This window comes from Motacilla alba, chromosome 1 (genome assembly GCF_015832195.1).
Source record: "Motacilla alba alba isolate MOTALB_02 chromosome 1, Motacilla_alba_V1.0_pri, whole genome shotgun sequence".
In the NCBI taxonomy this organism is placed as follows: domain Eukaryota; kingdom Metazoa; phylum Chordata; class Aves; order Passeriformes; family Motacillidae; genus Motacilla; species Motacilla alba.
Genome location: NC_052016.1, coordinates 12,496,834 through 12,515,460, shown reverse-complemented (window position 1 = coordinate 12,515,460; position 18,627 = coordinate 12,496,834). Strand labels below are relative to the sequence as shown.

Here is an 18,627-nt window from a genome sequence, read left to right as displayed (position 1 = left end):
GGGTAAAGCAGCACCAGAACTGTCTCCTTTCACTTAGCAGTCACTGTTGGAGGGTACTGCAGGAAAAGCAGGACATGAGCTGTCAGAGAAGACGAGGTCCCAGGAACTTGCCTGAGACATATGGAGACAGCTTGACGAGACATGATCAATTTTGTTGTCATGGAATCAGCAGCTAATTTATTGCAAGTCAGAAAGGTAGAGCGTGAGGAAGTGCAATTTTTCCAAGATTAGAGAAGTAGAGCACTTGTAAGCAAAGAAAATGAACCAATTTAAAATTATGGAGGGCACGTTAGGACATGGAAAGGTAGAGGGACAGTTTAAGTGCAAAATGGATTACCTTCCCCTAAGCTGTTGAAAAGACCAAGCTCTTAGCACAACTGACATCTTTGTAGAAAACTGAATCTCCTGAAAGCTGGGAATGACATCTACCAGATCACAAATTACTAGAAAATAACTGCTTTACGGGGTTTCAAGAATAACCAACAATCCTCTCATGCAGAGACACCAGGATGGCCAGACTGTGAGATACTGGAACCTCCTCTGCTCTTCACAATACAGGAAAACAAAAATCTGTGGTTTTTCTCAGAAGGAATATACATTCTGCCTCCTTTTCATGGTGATTCTGTGGCATAAGACCAGTCATTGATCAAGTAATAGCTACCAAGACTCCTTTCAGGAGTTAAGCACACCTTAAAAAACAAACACTATCACCAACAGAGCTTGTACCAAGGATACATGCCAAAGTGAACATCCTATTCTGTGATACTCTCCAGATTTTTATGTTACAGCTGTCCCTTTCATCAGCTTTTCTCTGAGGAGCACATCTTTACCTGTTTTGCTTGTGACACAGAATTTCTTTGTGTTAAGGTCCTGCGGACATCCGAACTTGCCAGTAAGTAACCTGGACATTAAAAGTATATTTAAAAAGAAGGATAGAGATAAAACTGAAGCATTGAAGCATTACCTTCAGGCTTCATTTGCCTCATTGTGGCTAAGAATAATGGTACTAATATGATATAAGCTCTTAATTGCAGAGGTTTAAAAATCCTGTGATAGTTTAACAGAGATGGGCAGTGGCAGCTTTGGTTCTTCTCCTTCCTCTCACCAGCTTTCATCATTGAAAGGAACACCTTCCTCTCTAGAGTGAGTGGTGCTTCTGCAGCTGCTGAGGGGTTGTGTTACTTCCAGGGGTTGTGTCATCCTTCAGGGCGTAAGGCTGCTGCTCCATGTCCCACACCTGCCTGGCCTGTGAGTCTTGTCCCTTCTCCCTGCCTGCCTGGGAGCCTCCTGCTCCTCGACTGCAGGGCAGCCCACAGCTCCAGGAATGAGGTAGGAGTGGGGAGCAGCCACACCTCACATGGATTTTCAAATGCTGAGAACAATTGGTAGCCCAATTTTATGTATTTATTTAGTGCAAATAAACACCTGACAGAAGCATACGGCCAGCAGTGAGCAACAGCCCCCTATGCTCGCTCACATGGGAGCTGGCAGGGCTAGTGGATGCAATAATGCACAGAAGAAAGGAAGGGAGGAAGAGGAAGTAAATTTCTTTCATCAAACTAGGGAATGCTAGTGTTCTTAAAAGTGATCTGTCCAAAATAGCTGCCAATTCCAACTGTTTTGACTACAGTATTTCTTTCCCTCTCAAATTCTGCCTCTGCTAGCCCCACTCAGTCTAATTATTGCAGGTACAAGCACACACAGACTCAAATTCTCCATCCTCTTGTACCTTGCATTTGAGCTGGTGATCCCTGTTCCACCATTCTGTGGTGTTGGTCCCCCTCTCAGGAGTTTTGTCCAAGCATCCTGGCTTTTCTCAGCCTTGGTGGGTTGATTATAGCAATTTTTTTTTATGAATGGCAATGTTCCTCCATGGGACTAGGAGAGGGAACTGCTAAGATTCAAGCAAGAGCTGAATGGCAGCTTTGTACCAGCAAGCCTGGTCACAGAGATTCCTGCAAAGTTCTGAGGAGGAGGAGATGCTGCTGGATGAAGTAAGCGGTCTCCGGTACCCCCAGCCCACAGGGAAAGACATGTAGATCCAGGCAACATCCAGCATAAAAATTCCGTTCCAATTCAAAAACAGAATGGGTCTTTTAACTGATTTGTAATCAGTGTGATTCCTGCAGTGACGACAAAAACATCCCAGGGTTTTCACCCACACTTCCACCTCCTGAAATCCACTGGAACCAAAAGCCCACAGTGGAATTTAAGAGTTGTTTTGGTGTGTTTGCAAGACCATGGAGTCTGAAGAATTCTAGGGAACTGTGCCCCAGACTTCTCAATGCTCATTAGGTGTGCTGTGATATTAACTGTCAGGAAATCTCATGAAGTTGTTGGAGAAATTGTGTCTTGGTTGCAGGCCAGACTTAATTTAGGAAAAATTCTGAATGAAACAGACTCCTCTGTTTATCAGAAAAACCACCAGAAGTTTAGCTTTTGAGATACATTCCTCCTGATTTGCCTTCACAGCTGAACAGATATCTGTGGGAGAACACCACTTTATTTCCTTTTTGTTTTTTTTTTAATCCCTACAGCCAAATACCTTAAGAAAAGATGTTGTTATTTTTTGATGGGTGTTTGTTTAACAACTCATTTTATGGTGGAAACCCTTTAATATCAGATACTTCTGAGAGAACAGCCTCTTCCATCAGCCCAGTTAAGTCTTCAGATAGGCTTTTCCTTTTGATGAAAATTGTATTTTCTGTTTTTGATCTGCTGCTGGTCCTTAACTAAAGTCCTTTGAAACTTACCTGGGTTCAAAAGACTAATTTTCATCAAGACTTTTAAGACAAGGGGGCTTTGAGGACATGAAGAAAATCACTTGCCGCCTTCTACTCCAATAAAAATCATGAGCTATTGTGTTTTCTTTCTAAAACTTAAGAAAATAGGAAATGGGTTTGGCTTGAAATACTTGAATCTACTGGGCATGTATGTACCTATTTAGTCAAAGTATGTTTGCATTTGTTCTCTTCCCTTTCTCCTTACAAGTCTGTTACTCAATCCACTGGGCTAAAGAAGAATTTTACATCTATTGTGAAATGAAAGTCAGCAGCAGAAACACTATTTTGGCTCTTTTAGGACGTTTTAAAGCCTCCCACTATCACCAGAAAGGGCAAAATGGATTTTTGATGATCCCCTGTTTCTTCTCTTGAATTTTTACATGAATAACAGCTACTCTGTCTTCATTAAAAAAAAAAAAAAAGAGAGAGAGAGAGAGAAAGAAGTTTTCTTTTGACACTGTGTAAGACACACTGGAGATGATTCATGAGCTTTTACTTCAGCATGACTATTGTTGCATCTTGACCTCTAGTGCCTATTTTAATTTGAATTCTCTTACCTGCATAGTACAAATCATCCCTTTGTCTTGTGTAAGATCTTTAAAAAGTAGGATATTCCTGTGTAATGAAAATGCATTCTTTTCAGTGATGACAAGGCAAATAATACCACCCCTACCTAATCCTCTTCTATACTTGGTAGGGTTTGCTGAGAGTTACAGCCTTTACTTGAGTAGCTCTGTTCTGGGCAGGAGAAGATGAAAGTGAGAAATTGTCTTGTAAAAACACATGTCCCCAAGAGAAAATTTAAGGCAAAAAGGATTTTCAAAGTGTAAACAGAAGTGTGAATCATTGCCAGTGGATGTTAAGCTTCATGACTGCTTTTTACTTCAATTTGCATAGTTGCACTTCCAGGCTGACTTTAGGTGATGTACAATCTTCCTAAACCCTTTTTTTTCCCTCCTATGGATAAGGATTCATGTCAAATCATAACTGATCTAGAGTTTAGTAAGGAAGAGTATTTAGGAGCAGTGATACAGCTGCCTTCCTCACTCCCTCTGTACTAGTAATATTTGTGTTAATATATGTCTTTTTTACACTGGTTTGATACAGGCTGGAATTAAGATCCTGCATGATCAGGGAACTGACAACAGAAGGGCTGGAAACTCTATGGACACCAAGCAGTGAAGGTTTGCCCAATGCTCTCAACTACAAATATCCTAAAAACCACAAATTATGCATTTTTCACTTAATTCTGCAGGAAATAAAGTGGCTTTTCAAACAGCTTTCGTTACCCAATGCTGAAAGCCCTGCAGGCTGCCCAGGGTTTAATAACAGACCCTGTCTCTCTCTTGCGTTGGATTGTGATATGCGGGACTCTCTACACTGCCCTTCTCTCTACTGCTGAACACCTTGATCCTGCAGCCTGAAAAACAGAGGGAGAAGCAGCACTGTGAAAGGCAGAAAAGAGATTTCTGGTGAGACAATCAGAATCAGTTTCTGTTTTCCCTGACATTTCACAAATTGCAAACCGGAGCCCTGAGCTTCTTGCCTCTCGCTCAGAGCTCTCGGAGTGCAGCGGAGAGAGACTCGCATGATGCAGATGGGGATGCTCTCACCACACGCATTTTCAGTGTGATTTTTTTTTTTTTCTTAAAAACACCTGTGAATAAACCCCCTCGTTGTCACCACTGGTGGGAGGCACCCACACCCGCAGTAATCCATCAGTGCAAGGAGTGTGCTTGTGAGATGCCGGCGGGGCTGGGAGTCCTGGGGTGTGGATTGAGGCTGCTGATTTTAACTCCGGCTGTGTTGGAGACTGCCTGCCCTGGGGCTGGGAGATATCTCCTGCTGCCTGGGGCTGATCAAGTGAGGTACACAGCGGTGGGCACTGATAACAGCTGCACGTTGTCCTCCGTGTGCTGAGAGAAGCTCCTTTGTTACAGGAAGAAAAAATCCACTTCAGAAATACTGGAGAGGTTTCTTAGGTGCCAAATCCCTGAGCCTGTGAAACCCTGAAACCCCGGGCTTTGCTACAGGTTTTAATCAGCTCAGTGTTTATTCAAAAAGAGGCATAAAGCCTTTTAAAATTAGCCTTATTTTTCTCTAGGACTCAAGGTCAAGTCTCCATTAGCTCATACTTCTGGAAATGTCTCAGCCAGGGTTTGCACGTACATTCCTCCATCAGAACAGTATTAATCACACTCCTGCCATCTCAGGGAGCTGGAGTACCTCTGCATTTCCCAAGCATTTATTTTTCTTTCTCTTCATATTCTCCAAGTCCACACACTATGGTGACAGCCACTGGAATACCTAGCAAATTTACCACCTTCCTTTCTGAACACTGTGGGTCTGGAGCAGGCTATAAGGTAAGACTTGGCAGACCCACACTCCCTGTAAAACAAAACTTTGTTTACTCTTGTTTTTTTACTCCTCCTTTTCCACTCTAGTGGAAAATCTTAAACACGACCACTCAGGACTAACAAAGCTGGAGGCAAGCAAAATAGCATTTCTTATCTGAAAAATTTTCACACTTGACAACCTCTGAAATTTGGGGGCAAAATGCCTACTATGTTTGCCCTCATATTATTTCCACATCAGCAAATCTGTAGTGTTTATTTCCACCACATATATTTCACTCCTGCCAGTATTGGTGACAGACAAAGGCCATTGCTGAGTTGCTAGGGATGTCTTGTGCTAAAGTGATCAGATTAAAAGTGAAAAAAAATACTTGGGTTGTAGGGAGCCTCCTCCCCTTCTTAACATGTGCTGCAGAGTGATGCCACCTGCATCAGGTCACAGATGTCAGTGCAGATGGTGTGCCACCTTATGTAACCTGGCAGGGGCCATACGGTACTAGGACACCGTGTCTGGGTCAGGTTATACAATTGTGGAGGATGTGTTTGAGCCTGATGGCACAACCCAGCATCTGGGCTGGGGCCTCGGTCACCCTACATGCAACGTGAATTACAGGGACTCGGAGAAACTGGGACCTCTTGCAGTCAATAATTAAAATACGTAAGGTCTCCAATACAAGCAGTACAAGCAATACAAGCAACCCCATGTAAATAAGGATGAAAACAAGGCACAAAGAATGGCATAAGAAGTGGTGGCAGCAGTGTGTTCCGGACAAATACACAGAGGGAGGTGTTTATCTGTGCACTGGGCAAGGAGGCTGTGGAGCTCCAGCTGCAGGCTCCTGAAGATGCTGCTGCTTCAGGCTGCGGCCAGGAACACCATTCCCGAGCAGACTCCTCCTGGGTACTCTGAACTGAAACATTCCTAATGTACATAAAGAGGCTATTCCCAATACTGAATGATTTGGGGAGAGGGTCTGTGGGTGCTCGCTTCTTACTAATGAATGCCTTCACCTTATTCTAGTGGTCTCATTTCCAATAAGCCCAACTAAAGTCCAATGGCTTCCCTACCGTCTTGTCACACTTTACGAAGCTGCTATCTTTATTTCCATTTTAAATGACTTCCAGTGGTCTCTCACACCACCAAATACAGCGAGGATTACTGAAGGAATTAAGATCACAGCCACCAGAGCCTGTTTTATTCTTGTGCTAAGGGGCTGGAAGTCAGTCTCGTACGGAACATCAGGAAAGCTACTGTGAAGAGTAGCAGGCTGCTGGACATGGACTCGTGAAGTGGGAACCTCCACGATCATCTTGGATATTTGGCCAGCCTTACAATCACTTTTCTTTTTCCCCTTGCTGCTGTCCCCTTCGCTTTTTATCATCTCATACTTGCTGCTCGCTGGCCTTTCGCCCCACACCGTCCTCCCTCAGGTGCGCCGCGGGGCCGCTCTCCCCTCCAGCGGCGGCCATTTTCTCTCTTTCTCCCTTTCCCCAGCCCTTCTCGCCCCTCACCACCGTCCCCACCGGAGCCGCGGGCGGAACCGGGCTTCCCCTCCGCCCTGATCCTCCCCTCCCGGAGGGAGCCCCGGGCCGCGGCTGCCGGCGGGGCTGCGGCTGTGGCGGCGGGCGCTGCCATCTCGCGGCCGCTCGCAGGGAACGGCCGCCATGTCGGCGCGGCAGGGGACGCGCTGCCTGAGGGCGTCCGTGTGGAGACGCCCGCGGTTTAGCCACGTTTTAGTGGAAAAGTGTTGCGAAACGTGGAACACGTAAAAAAATTTTTTACGAAGGGATGCTCGTTGATGTTTGATCTTCGCATACTTTCAAGCCTACTCAACAAGAAATGAGATTTAATCCGTGAAACAGAGCAGGCAACAAGCGCCGAGCGATGCGCCGGTGTTAGACAAATGAATTGTCGATAGAATTGCCGTGTTTAGGTTTAGGGCTCGGCGTGTTTTAATGCTCGGACATGTAGGGGCAGGTGAACAAAGCTCGGGAAGAAGGATGTGCCGCTGATAGTGGATGCAGAGAATGCAGAATTTACAGACACTTGGACAGAACCCACAAGATAAGGAAGAAACCAATTAAGCCAGCTCAGCAATTGTGCTGGAATCAGCTCAAGCTGGGTAAAAGGTAATCCCGGCAGGGGCAGATCGTGACCACTGACTCTGGGACCACCTACCCAAAAGAAGGGAAAGACTGAGCATATGGATTAATTAGCATTAGAAGTGAGATAATCATTAACCAAGAGAAGACAGAATACTAATTAATAAGAGAACTGTGTAGCTTGTAGCCACTGAACACTAATTCCTTTGTTTGCTAATATGCATAAATACTGAAAAGTTTTGATAGTCTGGGTTTTGGATTTGTGGAATACCTGGGAGCAGCCAGGCTTGCCCTGAGGCAAACACCAATGTCTCTCTCAGTGTGTAATCATTGGTGTGTTGCACACTGGGTAGTGAATGTGATTTTTTTTGGACAACAAAGGGGTTTGTGAACCAGTGGGCAGCCCTGGGGCTTTCTCCCCACAAAAATTAATGGGGGACAAAAGGAGAGTTAGTCTGTCTGGAGTCCTTTGTTGGCACCCAGGGGTGAGGAAGCAGAGCTAGAAGACCTGCCACTTTGGATTTCTCTGGGTGACTTTTTTGTTTTACAGAAATCCATGTTGACACATTCCAGAACTCCCCTCAGCTTTTTGTGTATCTGAAGACAGTTACCAGATCAGCATTTCTGCCCTGAAGGCATCACAGCAAGGTGATCATCCAGGTAATCTACCAGGAAAAAAAAAAAACCCACCTTCTTTAAAAATCATGTAAATCTTCCATGTAGGAAAATATGCGAAACGACTGTTTGAGGGGCAAATCTCTCTTTTGGAGAGAGGATGTTCTTAGCTTTGCTTCTACTCTGTCTCATTCACTTGGAAAGATGTATCTAAGAGGACTTCTTTAGAACTTCAGTACCTGGTCTTAACATACCATACCTTGCAGTGCAGGTGCTCCATTTTGTTGTGGATCTCAGCTGTACTTTATGTGTCTTTTGAGGATGGAACATGGCATAGCCAGCATACCTATATTGTATCTCTCAGCCCTGACATCATCTTAACAGGGAAATGATGAACACGAGCACAAGAGTTTGGGCAAGTGCTGGAGCTTCAGGAAGAAAGTCTTCCTGTGAGCATGGGGACCACACTGGAACATGTTGCTCAGAGAAGCTGGGCTGATACCCCATCCCTGGAAGTGCTCAAGGCCAGCTTGGATGGAGTTTTGAAAACCTATGGCAGTGGGTTGGAATGAGATTGTCTTTAAGGTCACTTTCAACTCAAACCATTCAGTGATTCTATGAGCAGATTTCCAACCAATCTTCTCTGCTGCTGTTCCACTTAGCTTCTCTCTCCTTCAAGATTTTTACGTGAATTGTTCAGACATTTATTGATTTAGAACTACATTATTTTGTCAGCCACTAGGAAAACAAACGTTGTAAAGCCTTAGAAAACCTAAATGCACTTACCTTCTCTTAAATCTCAAATATATGTAAACTTAAATATGTATTTACTTAGGACTGCAATTCGTGCAGTAAAAATTGGCTTCCCACTTTGAAATGAGCACCTGCTCTGTGATGTTAACATATGTTTCTCTGGAAGATATCAATGGGAAAGAAAAGCCTGGAAAACAGCCACTGAGAGTTGTGCCTCTCAGATGGTTTTTGAAGCTGTTCTGCGACCTGTAGAGATCAGACTTTAATCAATAAATCTGTCTCTATTTTCACTGTAAGGTGAAAAAAGTTTGCAGTGCCAAAGCTGAAAGGCACATTTTTTTTCCCCACAATTAAACAATTTTTTTTTCCTCGTGTTCATTGGTGACAGAAAAGGAGCTTTGTAGAGATGCAGTACATTTCATAAATTAGTTCCCATCGGAGATATGTTGCTGATTCCTGGACAGCAAACAGGGAATGCTGGAGGAAACACTTAATACACATCAGCTTGGCAGCAAGAAAAGAGTAAACACACTTGCTGAATTGTTTTGTTTCGGTCTGTGGGGGGAAATGAGCCAAAAGAACTTCAGGTAGCAGTTAGGATCTGACTGGTAAGCACTGATGAGAGACTGTGCTGTTGACCAGACTGCCAAGGAAATCAGGGGAAAAAAAGTAATCCCATGTACTGTATATTGCTTTTGGGATTGAAGCACAGTGTTGAGGCCATACATATGGCAAAGTAGCCTTCTTCTTGGGGATACACTGGGCTGCTGCAAACTCTTGCTTTCTGAGAATTGCTCAGGCTTAAGGGTCAGCCCCTTGATCCTCTCTGACTTGGGAAAGAGGCTAAAAGATTTAAAAAAAATCCTACAGAAATAAAGAAACAAACTCTAGAAACTGCTCCTGGGGAAAAAATAGGCATAAAGGCAGAAGTCGGGTAGCTGTATTCCATACCTGTGGTCAGCATGAGGTGGCAGAAAGGCTAAGTTTTCTGCCCCTGTGGCTGTCAGAAGTGTAAATCTGGGGAAAATGTGGCTGCTTGGTTTGTCAGAGATCACCCTCAATATGCAGATGTTCCTTAACCAGAGGCAGCAAAACTGATTGTTCTACTTTCAAGGTTGTTGCTGTAGAAGCTAAGTAAAGGGATTTAGGGATGAAATTAATTCAGTGACTGTTCTGTCCAGGGCAGAATGATGAAAGGGAAAGAATCCCTGATTTAGAGACTCTGGAAATGGGGAATGCAAAGAGTTAGGGGAAATGTGTGTTTTTTCTTTGTTTTTCTTGTCACTCTTCCAAACCAAATGTCTGATTGTACAAAAAAGTGTGTAGCCAACACAGCTCCAGGGCAAATAGAAGCCTGAGTTTTGTAAATTGAAGGAAAAGCAGGAAAGACCCTTGTGCCAAACAGAGTCACCTGTTCAAGGCTGGCATTGAGAGGCTGTTTTATATAGGAAAATATATTACCTGCCTTTGGTGGATTATGATCTTGTGAGGATCCTGCACTACAGTTTTAAAACACTCCTTTGGATGAATAGGCAGTGGACAGAGACAGTTTTGGACAAGGCTCAGGAATAGAATTTGGTCTCCAGTCTCTGGCCATTTTAGTGGAAACTGTCCAGCTCTGCTCTCAAAGCTGCAGACTTTGTACAGGTCCCATGCCTTGTTTGTGACTGGATTCTTGGACACCCAAGGAGACCTCATATCACATGACAGCTGTGTTCAGGAAATTGTTTAGATGACCTTTACTTCTAATTAACTGCCCTTTACCTTAGTGAAAAATAACAGCTGGTTGTTCTGTAATGAGAAGAAAAGGCACTTGCTCTGTTTCAAGATCTGCAAACTGAAATCATAATTCCCAGTCTCTGCTTTCCTCCCACTTCATCCTGTTGGGAAATGCGAATGGATATCTTAATTCCTGAAACGTGGTTTGTCATTTGTGTTAATATACGCAGGACGAACTGTCCCTAATTCTAACATTAATTTTGTAAGTCACCATGATATAAATGGTGAGTGCTCTGCACTGAGTCTGTTACCATAGAAAAGCAAAATGCTGCCTATTCCTGTGCTGCTGTATTGCATTAACACTGTCAGAGTCATGGATGTGGTTAATCTGCTTTCTGTGATTTGCTGGTTGTTTTTAAGAAGTGAGTGCCTCTTAGGAGACTTATTAATGTTTTCTTCCTTGTATTTCATTCTCTGATTAGGAGAGTAAAAAAATACTTGCCATGTAAACCTAGACTCCCCATTCCACATTGCATCTCTTCTCACTGCAGCTAATTTATTTTTCATAGATTGAAAATTGTGAGTGTGTGCTGTGGTCTCTCATCTCCATATGTTTAAAATGGCCTTTAGGTGAGATCAGATTTTCTGCAAAATTCGAGCCTCTGAAGCATTTCTTCATCCCTGTATTCTTCTGTTCTTGTTTTTATAGTAGCTGATGTCAATCTGCTTTGCTCTGTGGTCTGTGGTAGAGAGGGGTCTGTAGCTCCAGATTGCAGTAACCAGAAGGAATGTTTTATTTTGCTGACTAAAAGAAGGCATCTCATTTTCTGAAGCCAGGTGGTGTGTTCACCTTTGCTTCTTTTCCTTGCTTGCTTGTTTGCAAACTGTTCAATGAGCTGATGCACTGTTAGCATGTGCCAGGTTTAGTCCCAGGAAGATAAGCATGGCAGACTTTTAATAGGCTACAGATCATTTTAAAGAAATAATTTTACTGATAGCAAAGAGACAGTGCTCTGTGTCTAAACACAAGAACTGATCAGCAACCTGCCCAATACAAGCAAAGTGTGTTATTTTGTTTTTATTCTTCTCCAAAGAGGGATCTTTTTTGAATTTATTACTGACAAATGCTTAGGAGATTAACCTGTTTTCTTAATGGTAATTTATAGTGGTGGTATAATCTGCTCTGTGTAATGCTCCCTTCCCCAGAGGAAATGAAAACAGGTCCAGCATTAAGAAACCCTGTTGCTGTGGGTTTGCCCTCACTGATATTTATGCCCATCAGTGGAAGTGGTTTTGATTCCCCTCTGCCGGAGAGGCACCCCTCCATGTGTGTGGGCTGGACTGTTCCTGGAAATATGCCATAGGACAGAGGGGTAGTGCTTAGATTTTCAGTGTGCTTAGGCAAGGCCTCCCAAGATATATTTATGACATTAGATGGGTGAAGGTGGTGGAATATGTCAATGCATGCAGCCCTTTCTCCGTTTATTTATTTATTTAGTTAGTTTGTTGAATTAAAGCTGATTTTAGCAGGGATAGTCAAAGGAACATTCAGCATGTTTTGGAAATTCCCCATGGAGCAGTCTTTTCAACAGCACAGCTTAGTGGTAAAGTTGCTGCTACGGCCAGGAGTAATAAAGCAGCAGGGTGCTGATAGCTCGATGAAAACAGCTCTAATTTCCTGTGTCTCTGTTAAAGACTTCCCTCTCCTGGGGGAAGGGACATCCATGTGCAGCTTGGCCAGGGACATGCCAGTCATTCTGCAAAGCCACATCTCTGGAGCAGCAACACTTCTAAGCGCTCCCTTTTCCAGCTGGAAAATAAATCCACAAAGCAATTTTAACTTATTTATTTCTAATGGATTCCTAATGGATTTCTAATGTATTCCTTTGAGTTCCTTGAGGTCAGTGCACAAAATCATCATGTTTCTATATTAGCATGACATGATGCAACCACAGGTACCCTACAGAGCTCTTGGTGGATAAACCTCAGCACCCAGAACATCCTCTCTCTCCCCCGTCCCAAGTGTCTCCTGCTTAGTGGGGATAACAGCCAGTGGTTTCAGCTAGGGATTATATTAACATCAAAAATACGGCTTTCTCCACAGTATCTGGAAACAGTGGGAACTAGAATTAGCAGGGAACACAGGATATAAATGTATTCTTTCATAGCTGAGGAAAGTGGTTGGATGTGAAAGTGGATGAGTTCACTCTTATGGATGTGCAGGTAGCTAAACACACAGAAATGTGGTAACATATTTATCACACAGCCTGCAGTGTCGTTTGCTTTTTATATAATTGGCTGCTACTCTTGGGCCTGTGCTTTGGTGGGGAAAGAAGAGGATCCAAAGGCTCTTGGATTTTTTTTCTTACATGTAATTTAATTAGTGGGCTAGTACTTGGATATATGTAGGCTGGGTGACACTAGGGAACTTGAGCAGACTGGCTCAGGAACTTGTATTTATCTCCACCTGGAATAAATTCTCATTAGTTATTGTCTTAGTTTCCTTTTCCCACCCAAATGATAGTGCAAATTAATGGAACCTGTTACAGGTTTTAATAACTGCAGCTCATGTTTACCATGCCTGGAAATTCCACCTTGGGAATACCCCAGAAGCACTCTCTGACTGTCCCTGGGCCAGGCTGCAAATGGTCCTCCCTAAATTTGCTGAACAGGAAAGGATTAAACTATAAAACAGCTGAATGATGTGGATAGTAGGCTTGAAAGCCTTTGATCTTAGACCCAATTTAATCTAACAGTGGGAATTAGGTTACCATTGGTAACCTCCACCTGGAAATCACCTGCACCTGAGAATTATTCCTTGGCCCAGGTGAAGTTAGTTGGGAATCTCTGGGAGTTGCTGAGGTGGCAGACATCCTCATGACAGGGTTATTGTCCCAGGGTGTGAGGGTGCTCATAGTCTAGCAGACACGGTGTTGGGCTTGGTTTTATTCCTGCATTTGTCTTACTTAGGAAGAAGCCTCCTACTGGGAGACCCAAATTATTGCTCCAGCTGTTAGATAGGGGTGGGATATTTCTATTTCCTGATCTTTCAGTCTCAAATATCTGATTTTTAAATAAAGAAAAAGAAATATATGCTGTCACTTTTAATAACAACTGAACTTGCTGATGGCTTGAAGAGGATAAATTTGACCATGTCAGCTAAGAAGATGTGTCCCCAGTATTGTCCAGTTTTAAGCCCCTAAGAAACCTTACCATCATTTCTAGCTGCCACGTACAAGTTATTGCTTAAGCAACATTTTGTTAATAAAATGTTTTGCAATTCAACCTTCTGTTGAGCAGGTAAGGCAGGCTAAATGAAATAAAGATAAAATTAGGGTTGGTGGAAGGATACTGGATCTTAGACATGCACATACATTGTAAATTTAGGGTGAATTAAATAGCTGCAGAGCTTAGTAAAAAGAAGAAGAAAAAGGAGAGAGGGGGAAATTGTATTTTCTGGTACTGGGGAATATCAAAACAGGAGTTCATTTTTAGTTTGGGCTTGTACTGTGATATTGTTCTATTCAGAAGGAAGTGTGTATGTACTGACAAAATGCTGGCAGCTGACAGAGCCAGAATTGATGTTAATGGCTGGGAAGACTGGGCAATGCAGCCAGTTAACAAAAGGGTTTGATCTGTGCAGAAGATGATTTTGAGCAGATACACACATATATAGAGAGCAAGATTAATTTAGAGACCTTTGTCATTAAAGCAGATTTTTGTATGGTTTTGTGTGGGATTTAAGGGGGATTAAATGTTTGACATCACTTTGCCTGCACAGGCTATGTCGAAGAGGTTACTGAGCGGGTGATGGAGAATTTAAAACCGCGCCTTTGCTGAAAGAGAGGCAGCAATGGATCAGAGGAAAGCAGCCTGGCCAAGCAAACTGCCCTACCTACCACAGTGCTGAAAACAAGGTGCTTCTGGTTGGACAACAGATGCTGCAGGGATGTAGAGCTGAGGGAATATTTATGATTTGCCAAAATACGAGGGGAACTTGGCGAGGACATCAGGACTGGGATGCCCCGGTCTTCTCCCTTCAGGGATGCCTTGCTTCAGGAGCATCTTTTGTCTGCTATGCTGTTTCTGAAGGGTAAAAACACTAACAAATAAGAAGTCAGCAAGGTGGATTGGGTGATCAGGTGCATTTCTCTTTTGGAAGAGATGGTCCTGGTCATGAAACTTCTGTTCCTCACCTGCCTATGGCCAACAGCAGTGCTACACAGTTCTCACAGTCAGCATCACCGTCTTCATCGTCGGCAACAAATGTCATTCTCAAGAAAACATAACAGGTAAGAAATAGACTTTATCTGTCTCTGTTTGTCTGGTAAACTTCATGCTGTCAGCCACCTTTCAGCACACCCCTTTGGTTCACTATCCTGTTTTTCCAGTTTCTGTTTGCATAGTATTGGTAGGATGTTCCCATAACAGAAATGGTGAAGTATTAAGTAATTTTTCATAACCAGACCTTTCACACTGTGATTTTATGAATGTCTTATAAATATGCAGTATGTAGCCACTCTCACACACACAGAGCTCTTTTACCTGGTGTGATACATGGCTACCAGATTATTGCTGTGATGTTCCAAGTATTCTTGCCCTGTAACTCCCATCACAAGAAGCAGAAATGCCTTCCCAAGTCCTATGCCAGTGTTACAAAGTGACTTCCATTATATAAACTGCAGAGTAACTATACTATAAAGTTACAGAAGACTTTTTCATGGCACTAAATGAGGTGAATGACACCTTATTTGTAGTGATGACGCAGCATATTCCCTTTCTGGAATGTATTTAATGCTTTTATACATTATCTTTTAGAAGATTATCTTTCTTCTTGGCCTTTCAATTGAGTAGCTGGTTGAAAATGATTAATGATTGAGAGGTTTTTACCTGTATATTTCCGGGCAAAGTGTCAGTGCTTTCCCCAGGAAGGCAGCTCCCATCTGCCATGTGAGGTCTTTCAACCTGTTTCTAGATTAATCTAATACTATGAGAACAGACCAATGGCTGCCAGTGATAATCCAAGAAAAATTCCTTTTTCTTGGGAGCTCATAGTTTATTTGTACAATATCACATTTTGAAGAAAAGTAACATAACTGGACTCCTCTGATGTGTTTAAGCTGCTTTTTTTACCCCCCTCAACAGCAGGTGTACCGCTGTTAACCTCCTGTATCACTTCTCATGCAATCATCCACTTGGAACCCTCCAAGTCTTGATAAAATCCTGTTTAGCAATGCAAGGTAACAGATGACACAACAGAGATGCCCAGAGGTGCTGTGTCACTCAGGCCTTCTGGGTTTCTGTTCAAAGTGTTGGTTCCAAGTTTGGTGCAAGCCAAAAGCTCATGAAAAGAATGGCTATTCAGCAGTCTGTTTCAAACAGTCTGAGTGCTGGTGCACAATTATTTGTAATAACAAGGAAAATAAGCAGAACTAGCTCCAGTATCAACATAAGATTTCATCTGGTGCTTTGCCAGTCTCAGGAAGCAGTTAAGAATCAAATGGAAACAGAATAAAATACCTTGTTAGTGGTAGTGGCAAGGAAGGTCTATTTTAAGCTCAGCTGCTACACTTCTGTCTGTGGTAAGAGAGGACCATATGCTGCTGTTGTTTGCTATTGTTTTATCCTGTTCTGCCTTAGCTGAGAGCAGTTGCTCCATTGTTGACATAAAAAAATCACAAAGCAGGAGGGAAACCTGGTGGTAGGAGGCAGGAAATTTTGTGGCATCCTGATGACAATACTCTTCCAACACCAATTGTAGCACAGTGTCCTCTGCATTGTCACAGATCTTTACTGGTACATGCAATGAATCCACGTGACAATCCCGCGAGACAGGCACGAGTGTGTTATCAGAAAGGAAGAAGAGGGACAAGGAGGAATCCATTTGCTGCTGCCTGGTATGGCAGTTTTCTTTGCACAAGGCAAACTTTGGCATCCCACATCCTCATTTCCAAGGTCCTGGTGATTTTGAACTGGGAAGAAGACTGCAAAATCTGAGCCACAGAGGATCCCAAAGCTTAACAGCAGCAAATCAGCTTTTCTCTGCAAAGGATCCAAACGTGTTTAATTTCTCTTTGTTTCATTCTCTGCTTTTGTACTAAAGGCTGCATTATCCTCCAGTACATTGCATCAGGGTCTGACTTTCCACCAGCATCTTTTTCTTTCTGGGGAACAATCTTTCAGCCAGCACTAGAGTTATTAGGGACACAGCTGACAGATGGCCTTGGTTAAAATGGGGAGTCTTTTAAAAAGAATCCCATGTGAAAATGTTACTTAACCTACAAGTTCCACTGTTTTAATAGAGTAACCCAATTCTCCCTCCAAAGCTGTTTGTCTGCATTCTCCTGTAAAGAAGATTTTAAAGCATTAACCAAAAGTACATGAGAAAGCGATTATTCTCAAAGTCCATTTCCTACAGCACAGAACAAAACATTTGATTGTCAAAATATTAAGTTTTTTCTTAGTACATATTGCTGATGATACTGAACAATTAGAAATGCATTTTCATGTATATGAGAGAGAACTGTGCAATTTTGATTATTTCATTTATCTGGGCTTCAAGGCTTGATTAATGTATTTAAACATTTAAGAGGTCACACTGTTGGATTACCCCAAAAACTTCCCTTGGAATGAGATTTCTGTAACTTCTACCTTTGGATACCTTTGATTTAGTGGTAGCCAGAGTATCTTGGGGACACAACACTGGAAAGAAACTTACAGCCATGACATCCAGTGTATTCTTTTCACAAAAGGCACCTCAATAGTATTCTTCTCATAAACCTACCTAGTTTAATTCAGAATATGAAAGGAGGGTAGGGGAAAAAAACCCTTTCTCTAGTTTCCTACAAGAACTTTTACCATATCATTAGCAGAGCTCTAAAACAGAAGAACAGCCAAGCAGGATCTTTCCAGGGATCCCTGTATTACACTGAGTTTATAACAAGGGCTTGCAAGCGCAACCTTGGATGAATTAGGACAGGGCAAATAAGATATTTCCCCTAATATTCAAAGCTGTACCAAGTCACCAAATTTCCTCCAGCAACATCCTGTGTTGGATATAATTTCTGTAGATTTAGTGATCTTCAGTAGATTTCTTTTCCATTAACTTGGTCCGATTCCTTCTTGAATCAGCATAAACTTTTGATAGCCTGGTAAGTTAAAGATAACCAGATGGGACACAAACCACTCATGCCATTGGTTTATGGAGCTTCACTGATGGCATTAAGTGATTAAATGCTTTAACCAAAAATTATCTAAGTACCCTTGAGCAGACCTTTAGCCTTTCATTCGCTAATGGTTTTCAAGGCTAGGTAGGAGCAGCTAAATTTGTCTTTAAAAGCCTGACACGTCTTTGTCCATTGTTAATTAATTCTGAATTAGCTGCTTTGGTTTTGTAGGCAGTGACTAACTGGTCTTTGAGATCTCTGGCAAATACCAAGGTCCATGCAATAGTATTGATAGGAAAGTCAAAACAGTATTCCTCATTCTTTTTCAGGCAAAAAGTTAGTGCTCCCAATTATTTGATATAGAAGTACCAACAAGAGTGAATTCCCTATGTGCTCTGAAACAGTTCAAGTGCTTTTTATGACCTCTTTTGGAATGTAATTATGGATTGCCATTTAATTTACATAATATAAACCCTTGCCTGAAATACAGCTGTGGGAAGCACAGCTATGAGTGGAAGCAGTAGTTTCTTGATCACGTGCCTCACTGAGACCAACAACTTTTTATCATTGGCCAGATCTACACCAATGCCAGGGTTCTCTTTGTTACTAGTACTGCAGCTAGGTAAAAGAGAGATTTCCTGTCCTTGGGTGCATCTGTGTGCTAATGGCTTCACAAAAATTTCTTCACCAAAAGGGCTGTCAAGTTCCGGAACAGGCTGTCCGTGGAAGGGATTGATTCACCCACCATTTCTAGAGGTGTTTAAGAGATGTGTAGATGTGGTACTTAGGGACATGGTTTAGCAGTGAGCTTGGCAGGGCTAGGTTAATAGCTGGACTCAATGATCTTAAAGGTCTTTTCCAACCTGAATGGTTCTGGGATTCTGTGTGGGCTTTTCCTCTCAAACACAGCCTGACATCTGCCATACCATAAACGTGCAGAATCCATGGCTGTATTCAGATCCCTAGACCATGGTGTGCTGCTGAAAGCTGCGCAATCAAGAGGCCACTGAAATGTAATCTGGTTTTTTACTGTGCTTCTGTTGATGCCTTTTTCTGATCTTAGAAAACTGGGAGTCAGACATGGTTAAGGGATAAAGGGTTTTTTTTTACCTCAGTATTTTAATGAGGATCCTT

The 18,627-nt window shown here is 42.6% G+C and overlaps 1 protein-coding gene across 5 annotated transcripts in view; it reads left to right on the top strand.

Moving 5' to 3' along the window:
- GABRR3 (gamma-aminobutyric acid type A receptor subunit rho3) overlaps positions 1 to 18,627 on the top strand; it is a 56,518-nt gene that overhangs the window by 14,188 nt on the left and 23,703 nt on the right. The window contains exons 1-3 of one of the 5 annotated variants that reach the window (XM_038146917.1): positions 979 to 5,146; positions 7,791 to 7,900; positions 14,109 to 14,619. In XM_038146917.1, coding sequence (XP_038002845.1) covers positions 14,492 to 14,619 — 128 coding nt within the window. In that variant the 5' untranslated portion in view covers positions 979 to 5,146; positions 7,791 to 7,900; positions 14,109 to 14,491. Of the gene's footprint in view, positions 1 to 978; positions 6,569 to 6,607; positions 7,268 to 7,790; positions 7,901 to 10,325; positions 10,612 to 14,108; positions 14,620 to 18,627 lie in introns of those variants that run through there. The other 4 variants (XM_038146907.1, XM_038146898.1, XM_038146889.1 and 1 more) reach the window with 4 other exon arrangements.